The sequence below is a fragment of the Bos taurus genome, chromosome 8 (assembly GCF_002263795.3).
Source record: "Bos taurus isolate L1 Dominette 01449 registration number 42190680 breed Hereford chromosome 8, ARS-UCD2.0, whole genome shotgun sequence".
Classification (NCBI taxonomy): Eukaryota; Metazoa; Chordata; class Mammalia; order Artiodactyla; family Bovidae; genus Bos; species Bos taurus.
Window position 1 is genome coordinate 62,834,779 of NC_037335.1, and position 16,516 is coordinate 62,851,294.

At 43.2% G+C, this 16,516-nt stretch overlaps 2 protein-coding genes across 7 annotated transcripts in view; one reads left to right on the forward strand and one right to left on the reverse strand.

Annotated features, from left to right (window-relative positions):
- TSTD2 (thiosulfate sulfurtransferase like domain containing 2) overlaps positions 1-5,996 on the reverse strand; it is a 29,074-nt gene extending 23,078 nt beyond the window's left edge. Inside the window, exons 1-2 of one of the 6 annotated variants that reach the window (XM_005210193.5) lie at positions 5,855-5,996; positions 3-218 (exon numbers count right to left, since the gene is read on the reverse strand). In XM_005210193.5, coding sequence (XP_005210250.1) covers positions 3-170 — 168 coding nt within the window. In that variant the 5' untranslated portion in view covers positions 171-218; positions 5,855-5,996. Of the gene's footprint in view, positions 1-2; positions 219-5,146 lie in introns of those variants that run through there. The other 5 variants (XM_002689731.7, XM_059889483.1, XM_005210192.5 and 2 more) reach the window with 5 other exon arrangements.
- Positions 5,997-6,037: 41 nt separating this feature from the next.
- Positions 6,038-16,516, forward strand: part of NCBP1 (nuclear cap binding protein subunit 1) — a 37,339-nt gene continuing 26,860 nt past the window's right edge. The window contains exons 1-3 of the mRNA XM_003586402.5: positions 6,038-6,377; positions 14,994-15,082; positions 15,642-15,742. Coding sequence (XP_003586450.1) covers positions 6,344-6,377; positions 14,994-15,082; positions 15,642-15,742 — 224 coding nt within the window. The 5' untranslated portion in view covers positions 6,038-6,343. The remainder of the gene's footprint in view (positions 6,378-14,993; positions 15,083-15,641; positions 15,743-16,516) is intronic.

A 16,516-nucleotide genomic window follows, 5' to 3' on the forward strand; every position in this document is an offset into this window, starting at 1 on the left:
ACCTTTTTCTTTGCAAATGAGTATTTCTTCTTTGCACTGACATCTAACTCTGCTTTGAGACTGCTACTGGGATTCATAAGACTCGTGTCTTTCAAATCCAGGTCTGAAAACCTTAAAACACAGGCCTCCAGGTCATCATCTCCTTGGTCTGGTGAAGTGGAAGAAGGCATCTGGTTTGGCTCCAGCCGTGGGGTAGGTTCCTTTCTGCTAACTATCACCTAGGAAGTAAGCAAGGGAAAAACAACAACGTCCAAGTCTTTGATTACTACTTGAAGTAAATCAGTCATGCAAATGAGCATGGCCCAGTAGCCCAAACTATCCATTCATTCACTTGTTCATCTAAGAAATATTTATTTAGCACCAACTCTATGCCCTGCACTGTTCTAAGCCCTGAAGATGTAGTAGTGAAAGAAACAGAGAAAGTTTCTTCTTTCTTAGAGCTTACTTTCCAGTGGGGAGAGAGAGGAGGTAAACAAATGAATTAAACTGCTTTTTTTTTTTTTTTAAAGTCAGATGGTAGAAAGGGCTATGAAGACAAATAAACAAGGTAAGGAGACAAGAGTGATGGAAGGACTCTTTAGAACTCAGAGGGTAGTTCAGGTCTTTTTGAGGCAGAAGCATTTCAGCAGAAACCTGAATCAGAGGGTAAGCCGTGCCAACATTTAGGGGAAAACACACCAAAAAAAAGTACGAGGTACAACCAAAATCAACCAAGCTGCGTGTTCAGTTCAGTTCAGTCGCTCAGTTGTGTCAGACTCTTTGCGACCCCATGAATCGCAGCGCGCCAGGCCTCCCTGTCCATCACTAACTCCCAGAGTTCAATCAGACTCGCGTCCATCGAGTCAGTGATGCCATCCAACCATCTCATCCTCTGTTGTCCCCTTCTCCTCCTGCCCCCATTCCCTCAACATCAGCTGTGTGTTAGTACCTTTAATTCAGAGAAGGCAATGGCACCCCACTCCAGTACTCTTGCCTGGAAAATCCCATGGACGGAGGAGCCTGGTAGGCTGCAGTCCATGGAGTCGCTAAGAGTTGGACACGACTGAGCGACTTCACTTTCACTTTTCACTTTCATGCACTGGAGAAGGAAATGGCAACCCACTCCAGTGTTCTTGCCTGGAGAATCCCAGGGACGGCAGAGCCTGGTGGGCTGCCGTCTGAAGGGTCGCACAGAGTCAGACACGACTGAAGCAACTTAGCAGCAGCAGTACCTTTAATTATAAATACTTTTCTCTTTTGTCCTCTAATTTTTGAGCTGGTCAAATTCCCTTCCTTAGAAAAAATAACTATCTAGAGAGCCTCATTTTAATGAGTCAAACTTACACTTTGTATCGCTCAGTCATGTCTGACTCTGCGACCCCATGGACCATACAGTCCATGGAATTCTCCAGGCCAGAATACTGGAGTGGGTAGCCGTTCCCTTCTTCAGGGGATCTTCCCAACCCAGGTCTCCCACATTGCAGGCGGATTCTTTACCAGCTGGGCTACCAGGGAAGCTCAAGAAATGAGCCAAAAGAAATACACAAACTGCTACCATGGCCAAATCTTGTCAAAAGGAACACAGTACACCAACATGATGCATTCTTTTGTAAAGCAAATGTTACAAGTGATAAATGTGAAGAATAACAAGAAAGACTAGGGAAAGTATGGGCTTTGGATTATGGTGCAGCTGGGTGCAAGTAAGTGAACCTGGGCAGGATATTTACCTTCTCTGAATTCTAGTTCCCAAAAGCATAAAATGGGGATGACAGTATCTACCCTGCAGGACTGTGGTGAGAGCTAGGAAGCTGTTCAAATGCAACTGTTAAAACCAAATTCTTGCTCCTCAGTCTTCCTTACCTCAGTAAACAACAATTCTATTCTTCCTGTTACTCAGACAAAAACTTTGGGATTCTCATTTCCTTATTTTTTCAGATGATTGAAAAGCTTATCAACTCTGCTTCTGAAATACAATCACATCAACCACAATGCACCACCTTCACTACCAGCCTCCTTCAAGCCATCATTTGACTGAATGACTACAGTTGCCCAACTGCCCTGTTCCTGTAGAAGCCACAGAGGTAACTTTTAAAACTTTTATTTATCTTCCTTTTAGCTGTGCTAGGCCTCTGCTGCTGCACGCAGACCCCCTCTGGTTGTGGTGCAGGGGCTTCTCCTCGTGGTGCCTTCTCTTGTTGTGGAGCGCAGGCTCTAAGCCCCCAGGCTGCAGTAGTTGTGGCTTGCTGGATCTAGATCTCAAGAGCTCAGTAAACTTAAGCAGGATTAAGTTGCCCCACGCGGCATATGAGATCTTCCCGGACCAGGGATGGAACCCGTGTCCCCTCAGTGGCAGGTGGATTCTTAACCACTGGATCACCAGGGAAGTCTCAGAGGTAACGATTAAAAACTAAGTCCAATCGCCCTCCAAAAGCTTCTAAATGTACCAGGATAAAGTCCTTACAAAGCCCCATCTACCACCTCCCTAATCTCATCTTCTCCCACTTTTACTCACTACCTGATTGCATTGTTTGCTGGTTCCTGAATGAGTCATCATCACTAAGAAAGCAGGAGTTTTCTTTTGTTCACCTCTGCATCCAGAAAACTGCCTGGCACATGACATATACAAGATATTTGTCGAATGAAGTAAGAGTGATTGGGTGGCCAGGAAAGACTTCACTAAGGGCCTGATGTTTGAACTGAGACAAGGAGCCATCCATGCAGACTTAGGAGCAGAGATCTTCAGGCAAAGGAAATAGTATGAATTCCTCAGGTGGTAAACAGCTTGACTTACTGCAGGTGCAGGAAGTCAGAGTGGTTGGAATACAGTGATGAGAGTAAAACCCTGTAGAAGAGGTTATGGAGTTTACAATAGAAAGTCTTTGGAGAGCTGTAAACAAAGGAGTAACGTGATCTGATTCAGATCTGTTCTGAAGGTAGAGCTGGCAGGGTTTCCAGGTAGATTGTTCTTTAGGAAGTGAAGGAAAAGGACCTAAGAATGACTCCTATCCACTTTTTGGATTAAGCAGTAGACTGGATGGTGCCATTTAGTGAAATGGGTAAGACTGAAGGAAGAACATTCAGGTGACTTAAATCCTTTATGATTATACAGTGGAAGTGAGAAACAGATTTAATGGACTAGATCTGATAGAGTGCCTGATGAACTATGGATGGAGGTTTGTGACATTGTACAGGAGACAGAGATGAAGACCATCCCCATGGAAAAGAAATGCAAAAAAGCAAAATGGCTGTCTGAGGAGGCCTTACAAATAGCTGTGAAAAGAAGAGAAGCGAAAAGCAAAGGAGAAAAGGAAAGATACAAACATCTGAATGCAGAGTTCCAAAGAATAGTGAGGAGAGATAAGAAAGCCTTCCTCAGTGATCAATGCAAAGAAATAGAGGAAAACAACAGAATGGGAAAGACTAGAGATCTCTTCAAGAAAATTAGAGATACCAAGGGAACATTTCATGCAAAGATGGGCTCGATAAAGGATAGAAATGATATGGTAACAGAAGCAGGAGATATTAAGAAGAGGTGGCAAGAATACACAGAAGAATTGTACAAAAAAGAGCTTCACAACCCAATCATGATGGTGTGATCACTCACCTAGAGCCAGACATCTGGAATGTGAAGTCAAGTGGGCCTTATAAAGGATCATTACGAACAAAGCTAGTGGAGGTGATGGAATTCCAGTTGAGCTATTTCAAATCCTGGAAGATGATGATGTGAAAGTGCTGCACTCAATATGCCAGCAAATTTGGAAAACTCAGCAGTGGCCACAGGACTGGAAAAGATCAGTTTTCATTCCAATCCCAAAGAAAGGCAATGCCAAAGAATGCTCAAACTACCACACAATTGCACTCATCTCACACGCTAGGAAAGTAATGCTCAAAATTCTCCAAGCCAGGCTTCAGCAGTATGTGAACCGTGAACTTCCAGATGTTCAAGCTGGTTTTAGAAAAGGCAGAGGAACTAGAGATCAAATTGCAAACATCCGCTGGATCATCAAAAAAGCAAAAGAGTTACAGAAAAAACATCTACTTCTGCTTTATTGACTATGCCAAAGCCTTTGACTGTGTGTGGATCACAATAAACTGTGGAAACTTCTGAAAGAGATGGGAATACCAGACCACCTGACCTGCCTCTTGAGAAATTTGTATGCAGGTCAGGAAGCAACAGTTAGAACTGGACACGGAACAACAGACTGGTTCCAAATAGGAAAAGGAGTTCGTCAAGGCTGTATATTGTCACCCTGTTTATTTAACTTATATGCAGAGTACATCATGAGAAACACTGGACTGGAAGAAACACAAGCTGGAATCAAGATTGCCAGGAGAAATATCAATAACATCAGATATGCAGATGACACCACCCTTATGGCAGAAAGTGAAGAGGAACTAAAAAGCCTTTTGATGAAAGTGAAAGTGGAGAGTGAAAAAGTTGGCTTAAAGCTCAACATTCAGAAGATGAAGTTCATGGCATCTGGTCCCATCACTTCATGGGAAATAGATGGGGAAACAGTGGAAACAGTGTCAGACTTTATTTTTCTGGGCTCCAAAATCACTACAGATGGTGACTGCAGCCATGAAATTAAAAGACGCTTACTCCTTGGAAGGAAAGTTATGACCAACCTAGAAAGCATATTCAAAAGCAGAGACATTACTTTGCCAACAAAGGTTCATCTAGTCAAGGCTATGGTTTTTCCTGTGGTCATGTATGGATGTGAGAGTTGGACTGTGAAGAAGGCTGATCGCCGAAGAATTGATGCTTTTGAACTGTGGTATTGGAGAAGACTCTTGAGAGTCCCTTGTACTGCAAGGAGATTCAACCAGTCCATTCTGAAGGAGATCAGCCCTGGGATTTCTTTGGAAGGAATGATGCTGAAGCTGAAACTCCAGTACTTTGGCCACCTCATGCGGAGTTGACTCACTGGAAAAGACTGATGCTGGGAGGGATTGGGGGCAAGAGGAGAAGGGGACGACAGAGGATGAGATGGCTGGATGGTATCACTGACTCGATGGACGTGAGTCTGGGTGAACTCCGGGAGTTGGTGATGGACAGGGAGGCCTGGCGTGCTCCGATTCATGGGGTCGCAAAGAGTCGGACACGACTGAGCGACTGATCTGATCTGAAAGACCAGGCAGTTAGATACGCAGCTGTAGCACTCACCAGCGGAGAAGGCAATGGCACCCCACTCCAGTACTCTTGTCTGGAAAATCCCATGGACGGAGGAGCCTGGTAGGCTGCAGTCCATGGGGTCGCTGAGGGTCGGACATGACTGAGCGACTTCACTTTCATGCATTCGAGAAGGAAATGGCAGCTCACTCCGGTGTTCTTGCCTGGAGAATCCCAGGGACGGGGGAGCCTGGTGGGCTGCCGTCTATGGGGTCACACAGAGTCGGACACGACTGAAGTGACTTAGCAGCAGCAGCAGTAGCAGCGCTCACCAGAGATGTCAGAGCGAGGGATATTCAAATACACGTATGAAGGTACCCGATAACTATTGAAAACGTTACTAAAGCAATCACGCGTTCTTTCCTAAACCACAGGTCAGAGGAGCGAGAGATCAGATGACGGCCAGAGAGTAACCCTGGAGTAGCTGGCTCACGCTTCGGAGGGTCCTTCTGTCCCCGGGTCGCTGGAGCCACCTCGCACCCCGGCCTCTACCCGCGCACCGGTCTTGGCCTAATCTCTCCGCCCAGATTTCCCCAGCCGTCAAAGGCCGGGAAGTGGGAGAAAGATGAGCACGTACCCGCCCGTCCTGATCCTTTCTCAGATCTCTCTTCACCGAGCAGTCTCCGCCTAGAAATTGCCACCGCTCGCAGCCCTCGCACTCCCAGCCCCCTCCTGTATTTAGGAAGGAACGCCGTACCGCACCTCGCTCCGGAAGTTAGGCAGTTGGTGAAAGGGCCGCCGGGAAAACCCCCGGGAGGCCCCGAGAGAGGGACTGAAGTGGAGGTGGGGACTAGAGGGTCCCTCTTAGACAACCCGCCTCCGGGCGTGGCTCGCGACCTGCGGGGTTCGGCCTGGCGGAAGAGGCGGTGCTCTCCGCGTGGCCCCGGAAGGGCTTTCAGCGAAGGCGGGCGAAGGAAGCAGCCAAGAGGCGGAGGTAACCTGAGAGGGTCGCTGTGTGCGGGGCAGAAGCTACCGGCCTGGTGAGCTTCCAAAACCGGCTCTCCTGGATCCGAGCTCGCGGAGCCATCCAGCCATCCTGCCTTGTGCTTCCGGGAGCCGCCGCGACCGAAAGCGCCTGCGCGCCGGCCACTCCGCGCGCCTCGCCGCTGTCCGCCCACCGGCCGGCGGCCTGACGGTTCCTGCCGCGCTTCGTGACCGGTGTCTCAGCTCCGCGGAGCACCAGCGTGCGGCATGTCGCGGCGGCGGCACAGCGACGAGAACGATGGTGAGTGCCCTGAGCCCGGCCGCCGAGGCCGCCCTCAGGTGGGCCGAGGTTTGGCTTCCCTGATTTTCGGGTCTCGAGAGAAGGGACGGGAAGCCCTTCTTCCTCCAGGGGCGTTCGGGGAGCCGCGTAGAGAAGGGGTGGCACGGTGGGAGTGCGGCCGGGCAACTTTGGGAAAGTCCCCTGCTTCCCCCGGTCCAGTTCCTCAGTCGTTGGCCACGGGGAGGCCTGGTGGACCCCGGTCCCTAGGAACTCTTCAAAATTTGGCTCTTAGCATCTCCGAGCAGGGAATGCTAAGAGTGTCTGTGTCTGTGCCTCCGCTTCTTAGGGACCCACTCTACCCAGTGTCTCGTTTTGACCCTCAAATTGCACTTAAAAAGGACTCAGAAGATGAGAGATCTGCTGAATCCCGATCTGAGCTTTCTCCTGTACCCGTCATTCGTCATCTTGCCTTCTTCCAAGCGATAGGGAAAGAAATCGGTGTCTTATCCACACCCAAGAGGTCTCTTAAGAAAGAGATGTACGTAGATTGTTGTGTTACATTTTGAGCTGACCGTAAGCATATTTCCCTTGTGTAATAAAGAGTGTCGGAAGACTAACTGGAGAGCTCCTAGAGATTTTGATCAACCGTTTGGATGGTTGCGCTCATGGGGATCATGGAGTTGCCATCGTAATAAAAACCAAGAATAATTTTGCTAGTTAAAAATAGAAAAGATGTTTATCTTGCAAAAATCAGTCAAGAACACACATCCAACAAACTGAAAACCTAACAGTTATTGTTATTAATAGTTTAGGGTATTGTTCTTCGAGTAGAGTGTAGTTTGGTGGTTAAGAGGCCAGACTTTGGAATCAGAGGACTTTTCAAAGCCAGACCCTGCTGTTTACTTTGTGATCTTGCCTGGGTTATATTACCTCTTTAAACCTTAGTCTGTAACTTAGAAATAATGATACAGACATTTCGGCTTTGTGAGAGATAACACGTGTAACTAATTGCTCATGAAGATGTGTATTTTATCACCTGATAATGCTTAAGAGCTGATAAACATTGGCAGATGGTGACTCGAAGAAAAAGTACAGAACAAAAAAAATTGAATTAATTTTTTCCACTGACATTTTTCTCTCCTTGAATGTTGGGGTAACTTAGGGGTAGGAGCAGAATCCCACTAATTTAAGGTTTTTTGTTTGGTTTGTTGGTTTGGGTTTTGTTTCTTTTTTTTCTTTTGGCCGTGGTATAAGGATCTTAGTTAGGGTTAGGGATTGAACCTGTGCCCCCTGCAGTGGAAGCCTGCAGTCTTAATCACTGGTCCACCAAGGATGTCCCCCACTTAGTTTTAATAGTGTATCAGATTTCTCCTGGAGCTTGGCTTGGGAGGATATTCTACCCCAGCCTTATCACCTCACACCTGAGGTCTACAGTTTTAGTGTAATTAGCATGGAGGCAGCATTAGCAGTGCCCAGATACCAGTGAAAGCAAGTCGAGAGTTACATTACACAGGTCTTACTATGCTGTATTTTTGATTTTTATTAAACACAACATAATGTACATACAGGGCACAGAAAATAGTTTTCATGTGCCTTGTATCTGATTAGTTAACTTAATCTCCTAGAAGTCATCACTTGGGATTTGGAGAACTTAGGTCTTTTAAAGTTCTTCCCATTGTCTTTGTTCTTCTCATGCTTTCTCTATTCTTTCATCTTCTCCTTTCTAGGGTGTCCCTAAAGGGAGAGAAAATCTTTCCAAGGGGCATCCTGGAGAATTGGATGTAAATTTGTAGAAAAACAACTTTTGCTTTGGTTATTGGGATGCTGGTATAATGTTCTTAGGAGTTAGTTTCTGGCAGCTAAATCACTGTCCATTTGGGTCTTGCTGCAGGAATCTCAGAATAAATAAAGACAAAACAAAATAAAATAAGGAGTTAATTAAGCAGCGTTTACTATAAATAACTTAGTAGTTGAAGGGCAGTTTATAACCCCTCTTAGATACTACACCAAGTCTGGAGCTTTCGTAAATTGCCACAATTTGGGTAATCATCAGCTAGGGTTTATTCTAAACGGTGATCTGAGTCAAATATTTTAGAAAACTTTCTTTTGGTTAAATGCCTACTAAATGTTTTTTTAAACCAGAAATTTTGAAAACTTAAGTATTATAGAAGGCTATTTTAAAATAGGCCAAATTATTGTTGTGTTAAATAGATGCACCTAAGCATTTCTGGATTATTGTCAGCTCTTACCAGTCCCTAACTGCCATGACTCTCCACGTGTTTGACTAGACACAGTAATTCATTCAACAAATATTTAACAGTGCCAGGCACAGTTCTAACTCCTGGCAGTACAGCAGTGGATGATAAAAGGTGCAGTCTCCCTTTTACAGGCAGAGAACAATCAAGTAAATATAGTGTATCATATGGTGTTAAGTACTGTGGAGAAAAATAAAACCAGTTAAAGAGGGTAAGGCTCTTGTTGGGGAGGAGTTGCTGTTTTGTATTGGTTTGTCAGTGAAGGCCTCACTGAGAATGGCATCTGATCAAAAACCTGCAGAAGGTGAGGGTATATTTACATTTGATTAATTTAAAAGTGGGGGAAGGCAGTAGTCTAAGCAAAGGGAACTTTGAGTTCCAAGGCCTTAAGGCTAGAATAGTCCTGTCATCTTCAAACAGCCAGAAGGTCAGTGTTGCTGTAGTAGAGTGAGAAAGGGGGAGAGTTGTAGGAGATGAGGTCAGAGAGGTAAGGGAGGATCAGCTCACAGATACAACTTAAAACTGTATCTGTTGAGACTTCAGAGTCCAGGATCCAAGGCTATACCAATGAAGTTCACCTGGAGGTGGATTTATAGACAATGAAAATGGAAATAAATGTGTGTGGATACTGGTTCAGTGCTAAAACTAACTCCTTTCTTAGACTCTTTTTAAGAATATCTGAAGCTTTTCAATTATTTTGGATATGCATACAGTAGCTGTTCAGTGTATTGTTTTATTCTTGTAAGAAAGTATTTATATTGTCCATAACCTTGGCCCCAAACCCCATGTTAGTCCCTTTTAAGCTACTTAGTATTAGATCCTTACCTTTTAGAATGTGACTCTTCCTTAAAATTGATACTTAACTATAGAAAAAAATAAATAGAAGTGCAGGGATTTGTTACTCTGAGGAAGAGTATAGTTTGTTTCAGAAGTGACTATTATACCTCTGTTTTAAATCTGCAGGATCAAGGTACTTTACTTTTCCCTTTTCTCTTGTTGGTTTTTTTTACTTTCTCTTTCACATTAGTTGGTTTTTGTTTCCACTTTGTGGGTCTAAAATTTTTTGTAATGCGTGTAAATTCTAAATAAGGATATAAAATACGTAGTATAATGTATCCATATAGAATTAGGATCACCTTACGGGGGGGGGGAGGGGGGAATTACTCAGCTTGTTAAGATTTTTTCTGATGGGTTTTAATAGAGACTTCCTTCTCTCTTCTATACTAACTAAGGGTGTCAGAATGAAGTGCTAATGTGTAACTTTAATTTCCACTGTAAAACTTCTACTTAGGTACTTGTTAATATAAAATCTGTTCTTCTTTTGTGAACTACCTTAGGTATATTTTCTTGAGGATAGGTGAAAATATTCAGCTGATTGCACAGATTTTATTCTTAAAGTTTTTATTCTCCCTGCCTGTGATCTTGCCCACGCTCTCTTGAGCTCAGTATCCTGTTACCGTGTGAGTTCACCTGGTGTCTGTTAAGTCCCCCTCCCCCTTACAGTCTCTCCAGTGTCAGCTGAGAGTGGGGCATCTTCTACTTCTTAACACTTTGTGCCTCTTATTCTTCAAACATACTAAAAGTAGGAAGAAGAGAGGAAAGAAGGGTTGCAGTTCAGAGATAGGACTGAATACTTGTATTTTCTAGTTTTTCTTCAAAAATCCTGCCTTCTCTCCCCACGTCAGTATTTTCTTCTGTCCAGTCTTACAAGAGTGCCTAGGAGGCTGCTTTAAAGTCTGGGGTATGATTCTAAACTGACTTGAAAACAGGCCAGCTGGATGGTTAATTTAGAGATGGCTTGGAGGTGGGATGTGAGTTAGCAAAGTAGATGGGCCAGAAAGAAATGGACAATGGTTAAGGTTTAAAAGGAAAAAAAACACTGTTCTGATTCAGTCGTTTTGTAGCATCTGCATTCTCCTAACCTTACTGGAGTCTGATTCTGAAGAACATTGAGTATATTCTGCTTCCTAGAACAGTTACTCATCATGAGCACTGCTGCCATTTTGCGCTGGATTATTCTTTGTTGGTGGGAGTTGTTCTCTGCACTGTGGTATGTTTAGTAGAATCCCTGGCCTCTGCCCACTGGAGGCCAGTAGCACTTCCCCCGTGTGACAGCTAAAAATGTCTCCAGAGATTGCCAAGTGGCTCCTGGGGGACAAAATCCAACCTAGTTGAGAACCATTGCTCTTGGATACGGCTATTTTAGTGTCCTGGCTGATAGCTTATGTAAATGTTCCTTCAGATATGCAATTTTTTTCAGTGAATGAATTCTGAAAATAGAAGTCCTTTTGTGTCGGGTTTGGCTCTTTGGGTGGTGGAACCTTTATGCAGATTCTGTGCCTTCAGCTTGATGTATACTAGAGACTCAGGGTCACTGATACCATGATACTGCACATGTCCACATCTTTACATGGACAGGTGTCTTCAGGAATATGTTGCAACAGTTATGTTGCATGCTTGTTGTATTTTTTTTTTTTTTGACATTATCTCTTGTAAACTATATTCAGTGATTACTTGGCACCCACTCCAGTACTCTTGCCTGGAAACTCCCATGGATGGAGGAGCCTGGTAGGCTGCAGTCCATGGGGTCGCTAAGAGTCAGACACGACTGAACGACCTCACTTTCACTTTTCACTTTCATGCATTGGAGAAGGAAATGACAACCCATTCCAGTGTTCTTGCCTGGAGAATCCCAGGGACGGGGGAGCCTGGAGGGCTGCCGCCTATGGGGTCGCACAGAGACGGACACGACTGAAGCGACTTAGCAGCAGCAATGATCACTGAGGGGTTGGGCAGTCAAAGCACACAGTGTTTTGCCCTGTGGCCTTTTATAACACTGATTCTATCTAGGTGGTAATCAGTTCAGTCACTCAGTCCTGTCTGACTCTTTGTGACCCCATGGAACACAGCATGCCAGGCTTCCCTGTCCATTACCAACTCTCAGAGCTTGCTCAGACTCAATATCCATTGAGTCAGTGATGCCATCCAACCATCTCATCCTCTGTCGTGCCCTTTTCCTCCTGCCTTCAATCTTTCCCAGCATCAGGGTCTTTTCCAGTGAGTCAGTTCTTTACATCAGGTGGCCAAAATACTGAGGTTTCAGCTTCAACATCAATCTTCCAACGAATATTCAGGACTGATTTCCATTAGGATGGACTGGTTGGATCTCCTTGCAGTCCAAGGGACTCTCAAGAGTCTTCTCCAACACCACAGTTCAAAAGCATCAATTCTTCGGTGCTCAGCTTTATAGTCCAGCTCTCACATCCAGACATGACTACTGGAAAAACCATATCTTTGACTAGATGGACCTTCGTTGGCAAAGTAATGTCTCTGCTTTTTAATATTCTGTCTAGGTTTGTCATAGCTTTTCTTCCAAGGAGCAAGTGTCTTTTGATTTCATGGCTGTAGTCATCATCTGCAGTGATTTTGGAGCCCAAGAAAATAAAGTCTCTCACTGTTTCCATTGTTTCCCCATGTATTTGCCATGAAGTGATGAGACCGGATGCCATGATCTTAGTTTTCTGAATGTTGAGTTTTAAGCCAGCTTTTTCAGTCTCCTCTTTGACTTTCATCAGGAGGCTCTTTAGTTCTTCTTTGCTTTCTGGCATAAGGGTGGTATCATCTGTGTATCGGAAATTATTGATATTAATCCTGGCAATATTGATTCCAGCTTGTGCTTCATTCAGCCTGGCATTTTGCATGATGTACTCTGCATATAAGTTAAGTAAGCAGGGTGACAATATACAGCCTTGACATACTCTTTTCCCGATTTGGAACCATTTTGTTGTTCCAGTCCAGTTCTAACTGTTGCTTCTTGACCTGCATACAGATTTCTCAGGAGACAGGTAAGGTGGTCTGGTATTCCCATCTCTTTAAGAATTTTCCACAGTTTGTTGTGATCCACACAAAGTCAATAAAGCAGAAGTAGATGTTTTTCTAGAATTCCCTTGCTTTTTCTATGATCCAACGAATGTTGGCAATTTGATCTCTGGTTCCTCTGCCTTTTCTAAATCTAGCTTGAGCTTCTGGAAATTCTTGGTTCACATACTGTTGAAGACTAGCTTGAAGAATTTTGAGCATTATTTTGCTAGCGTATGAGATGAGTGCAATTGTGCAATAGTTTGAGCATTCTTTGGCATTGCCTTTCTTTGGGATTGGAATGAAAACTGACCTTTTCCGGTCCTGTGGCCACTGCTGAGTTTTCAGAATTTGCTGGCATATTGAGTGCAGCACTTTCACAGCATCATCTTTTAGGATTTGAAATAGCTCAGCTGGAATTTCATCACTTCCACTATGGTGGTTATCTGAGCCATTAAGATCTTTTTTGTATAGTTCTTCTATGTATTCTTGCCACCTCTTCTTAATATCTTCTGCTTCTGTTACGTTCATACCGTTTCTGTCCTTTATTGTGCCCATCTTTGCATGAAATGTTCCCTTGGCATCTCTAATTTTCTTGAAGAGATCTCTAGTCTTTCCCATTCTATTGTTTTCCTCTGTTTCTTTGCATTGATCACTTTGGAAGGCTTTCTTCTCTCTACTTGATATTCTTTGGAACACTGCATTTGGACAGATATATCTTTCTTTTTCTCCTTTGCGTTTTGCTTCTTTTATTCAGCTTGTGTTCGGGTGGTAGGTACCTGAAGATCATGTCGGACATTGGAAAAGCTTTTAACATCCCATGTTATAATAGCCAGGTGCTGTGTTTTATGGAAATCATTGGGTTTTTTTTCACTGTTAGATGTTCCAGTGGTAAGTAAGTAGTTGGGAACTCTAAAAATGGTTCAGTTCCTCTGGCTGTACAAGTCTGGAGATTAAAAATATAACTTGGTCCTGCTGCTGCTAAGTCGCTTCAGTCGTGTCCGACTCTGTGTGACCCCATAGACGGCAGCCCACCAGGCCCCGCTGTCCCTGGGATTCTCCAGGCAAGAACACTGGAGTGGGTTGCCATTTCCTTCTCCAACGCATGAAAGTGAAAAGTGAAAGTGAAGTCGCTCTGGGTGACCCTGTATCTGCAGATTTTCATTATTAATACTGATCCCTGGTAGAGTTACAGATTATTGCTTGCTTGTCTGCTTGCTGTCCTAATAATTTAATTGGTGGAAGTGAAAAATTGAATTATATTGGGAGAGTGGCCCACACTGTGTGTAGCAACAGCATCATCTTTCGTATTTACCACTGCTGCTGCTGCTGCTGCTGCTGCTGCTGCTCAGTCGCTTCAGTCGTGTCTGACTCTGTGCGACCCCATAGACGGCAGCCCACCGGGCTCCCCCTGTCCCTGGGATTCTCCAGGCAAGAACGCTGGAGTGGGTTGCCATTGCCTTCTCCAATGCATGAAAGTGAAAAGTGAAAGTGAAATCGCTCAGTTGCATCTGACTCTTAGTGACCCCATGGACTGCAGCCTACCAGTCCATGGGATTTTCCAGGCAAGAGTACTGGAGTGGGGTGCCATTGCCTTCTCCGTATTTAACACTAGTATTTGAAATTTTTTCAGCCTTATGATATTCTGTAAAAGAATGTGAGGTAGGAGTATTGAGGTTTTAGACAAAATGGTAAGAGATTGCTAACACCAAGACTAAATGATAGATCGTCCGGTACTTAAGGATGATAATCGTGTACTTTCTTCCCCACCAATTGTTTGATATCATGCTCAGGACATTTCTTTGAGTATGTCTGCTGATTGTAATTCTTATTGTTTGGGATAAACCAGACCCTAGTGCCTCTATGGTCTATAGAACCAAAACTATTAATTGACGACTTAAGAGCTCTGAAACTTTTGTAAAACTAGTCCTAATGTTTTATGCTTCCTTTCCCATCATTTGAAGTTTCCTCCTCTTTTGTTTTTAAACAAAAGCTTACCCCCTCATCAGATCTTTGCAAAATGTTCAACTTGGTTTTTATACCCATATTTCATCAGTTTACATAATTTTCATTATTAGAATAATGAGTACTACTAACACTGACAGGTTTTAGGAACGAGCAACTGAGGGTGATTAAACAACTCAAGTTAAGCCCTTAATGAATGGGAATAGCCATTGATGCGTGTTATAGGGAGTTTTCTCACTGCTAGTGACTAGCATGATACGGGCACCTTTGCTACCTATTCAAGAAATGGACAGGGCTGCTGCATTGCATAGTTCTGTGGGGACACTTTTCTCACAAAACTTAATGCCTCTCGGAGTTATGATGCCCCAGGGTATGGAGACTGTTGGTTGTGTCTAGCCTTGTTTATTGGTTGTATCTAGCCTTGTCTGAGTTACTAAGCGCTTCTGCTGTGCATAAACAGTAGGGCTTCAGGTAGAAAAGAGATTATAGCATTAAAAAGTTAAAGTTTTTGGTAACAGAGTCATCCTGTAATGTTCACTTTTTTACATTCTTGAAACAGGGGGACAACCTCACAAAAGGAGAAAGACCTCTGATGCAAATGAAACTGAAGATCACTTGGAATCTTTAATATGCAAAGTAGGAGAAAAGGTATGATCAAAATAGGTACAGATTGTGATGGGCTTAGAGTGTTAATTGACTGTGCTTGATTAATTTCTGCATCTGAAAACTTGATGTTCTAACTTATGGTCAAAGTTTGTATGGCCATGCATCTACATCCCAAAGTAGAGGCATATTAAAAGCTTTGGAATGCAGATAGTTGAGAGTTACATGTTTTTAGTAATTTTCATAGAATTTAAGTCTTAGAGGAGACCTTAGAAACCAGTCTGCTCAATTTGCAAATGAAGACCAAGTAAGTTCTGGATACTTGAGGTAGTTTGCCCAGTCATATAATGAGTGAATTCATTAGAAAAGTATCAGTAGACAGAGCCTGGGATGTTCTCCCACATCTAACACTTGCTACGCTGCTTTTTAAATTTCATTTGTTTTCTTTATGGGGTTTTCTAAAGAATAATAACAACCAGAATTTATTTATACTAAACTGTCAGAGTGCCTTGTGTGTAACTTTTTTATCATCACCTGGAAAATTTTAATGCACTAATTGCTGGTTACCTGACAGGTATTTAATATGCTATCCTATCCTCTACAGAGTGCCTGCTCTTTGGAGAGCAACCTAGAAGGCTTGGCTGGTGTTTTGGAAGCTGATCTTCCTAACTACAAGAGCAAGATCTTAAGGCTTCTTTGTACAGTGTATGTATACAAAAGATTTATGAATCCAGGTGATAATGTATTATCTACTCTTAAATGCTTGGGAATGTTCAGAAGATGTGTTTATGTTCCATATGTCATCTAGTTTCATTCCATGGGGAATTTGTCAAATTAAATGAACTTTGGCCCTTTGGTGAACTCTGAGAGATAAATAGCATGAAAATTGAGCATTTTTTTTTGTTTCTTGGATCCTTAGACTCATTTGAGTTGACTGCTTTTAAGTGAGAAAGCAGACAACTTCACGTTTAGCAATCTTCTTTTAAGCACATACAATTAAATGTATATGATAGAGTTTAATTTATATTTTTAATCAGTAATATCAAACAAATTTGAGAACTAGTCAGTCACTCAAGTAATAGCCCTTCTAGAAGGCTGAAGATGCTTTTGGAGCTGTGACATAATAGGCATAATCTTTCTCTGAGTTAGGTTAGCTAGAATGAGTTTCAGTACTTAATTTGTAAGGCCATTAGTGTGGGAAAGTCTCATGTGAGATCATGAAACAGTCTCTCGCAACAGTGGAATTAGCAATCCAGACTTCTTATCACTCAAGTAGACAGTGGTTACTCTAAACTGTCTGCTTTGCAGAGAAGTAGCTATGGTTTCTGGATAAAAGAGTCTTCATTATGAAAGTGACTTCATTGTTATTTCAGTTATTTTAAAACATTGTTTTTGTCTTAAATTGCCTACAACTCAGTTTTTAAATTTACAAATATACACACAGATTGAAACTATAGGTCGATTTTTAACTTCTCATAA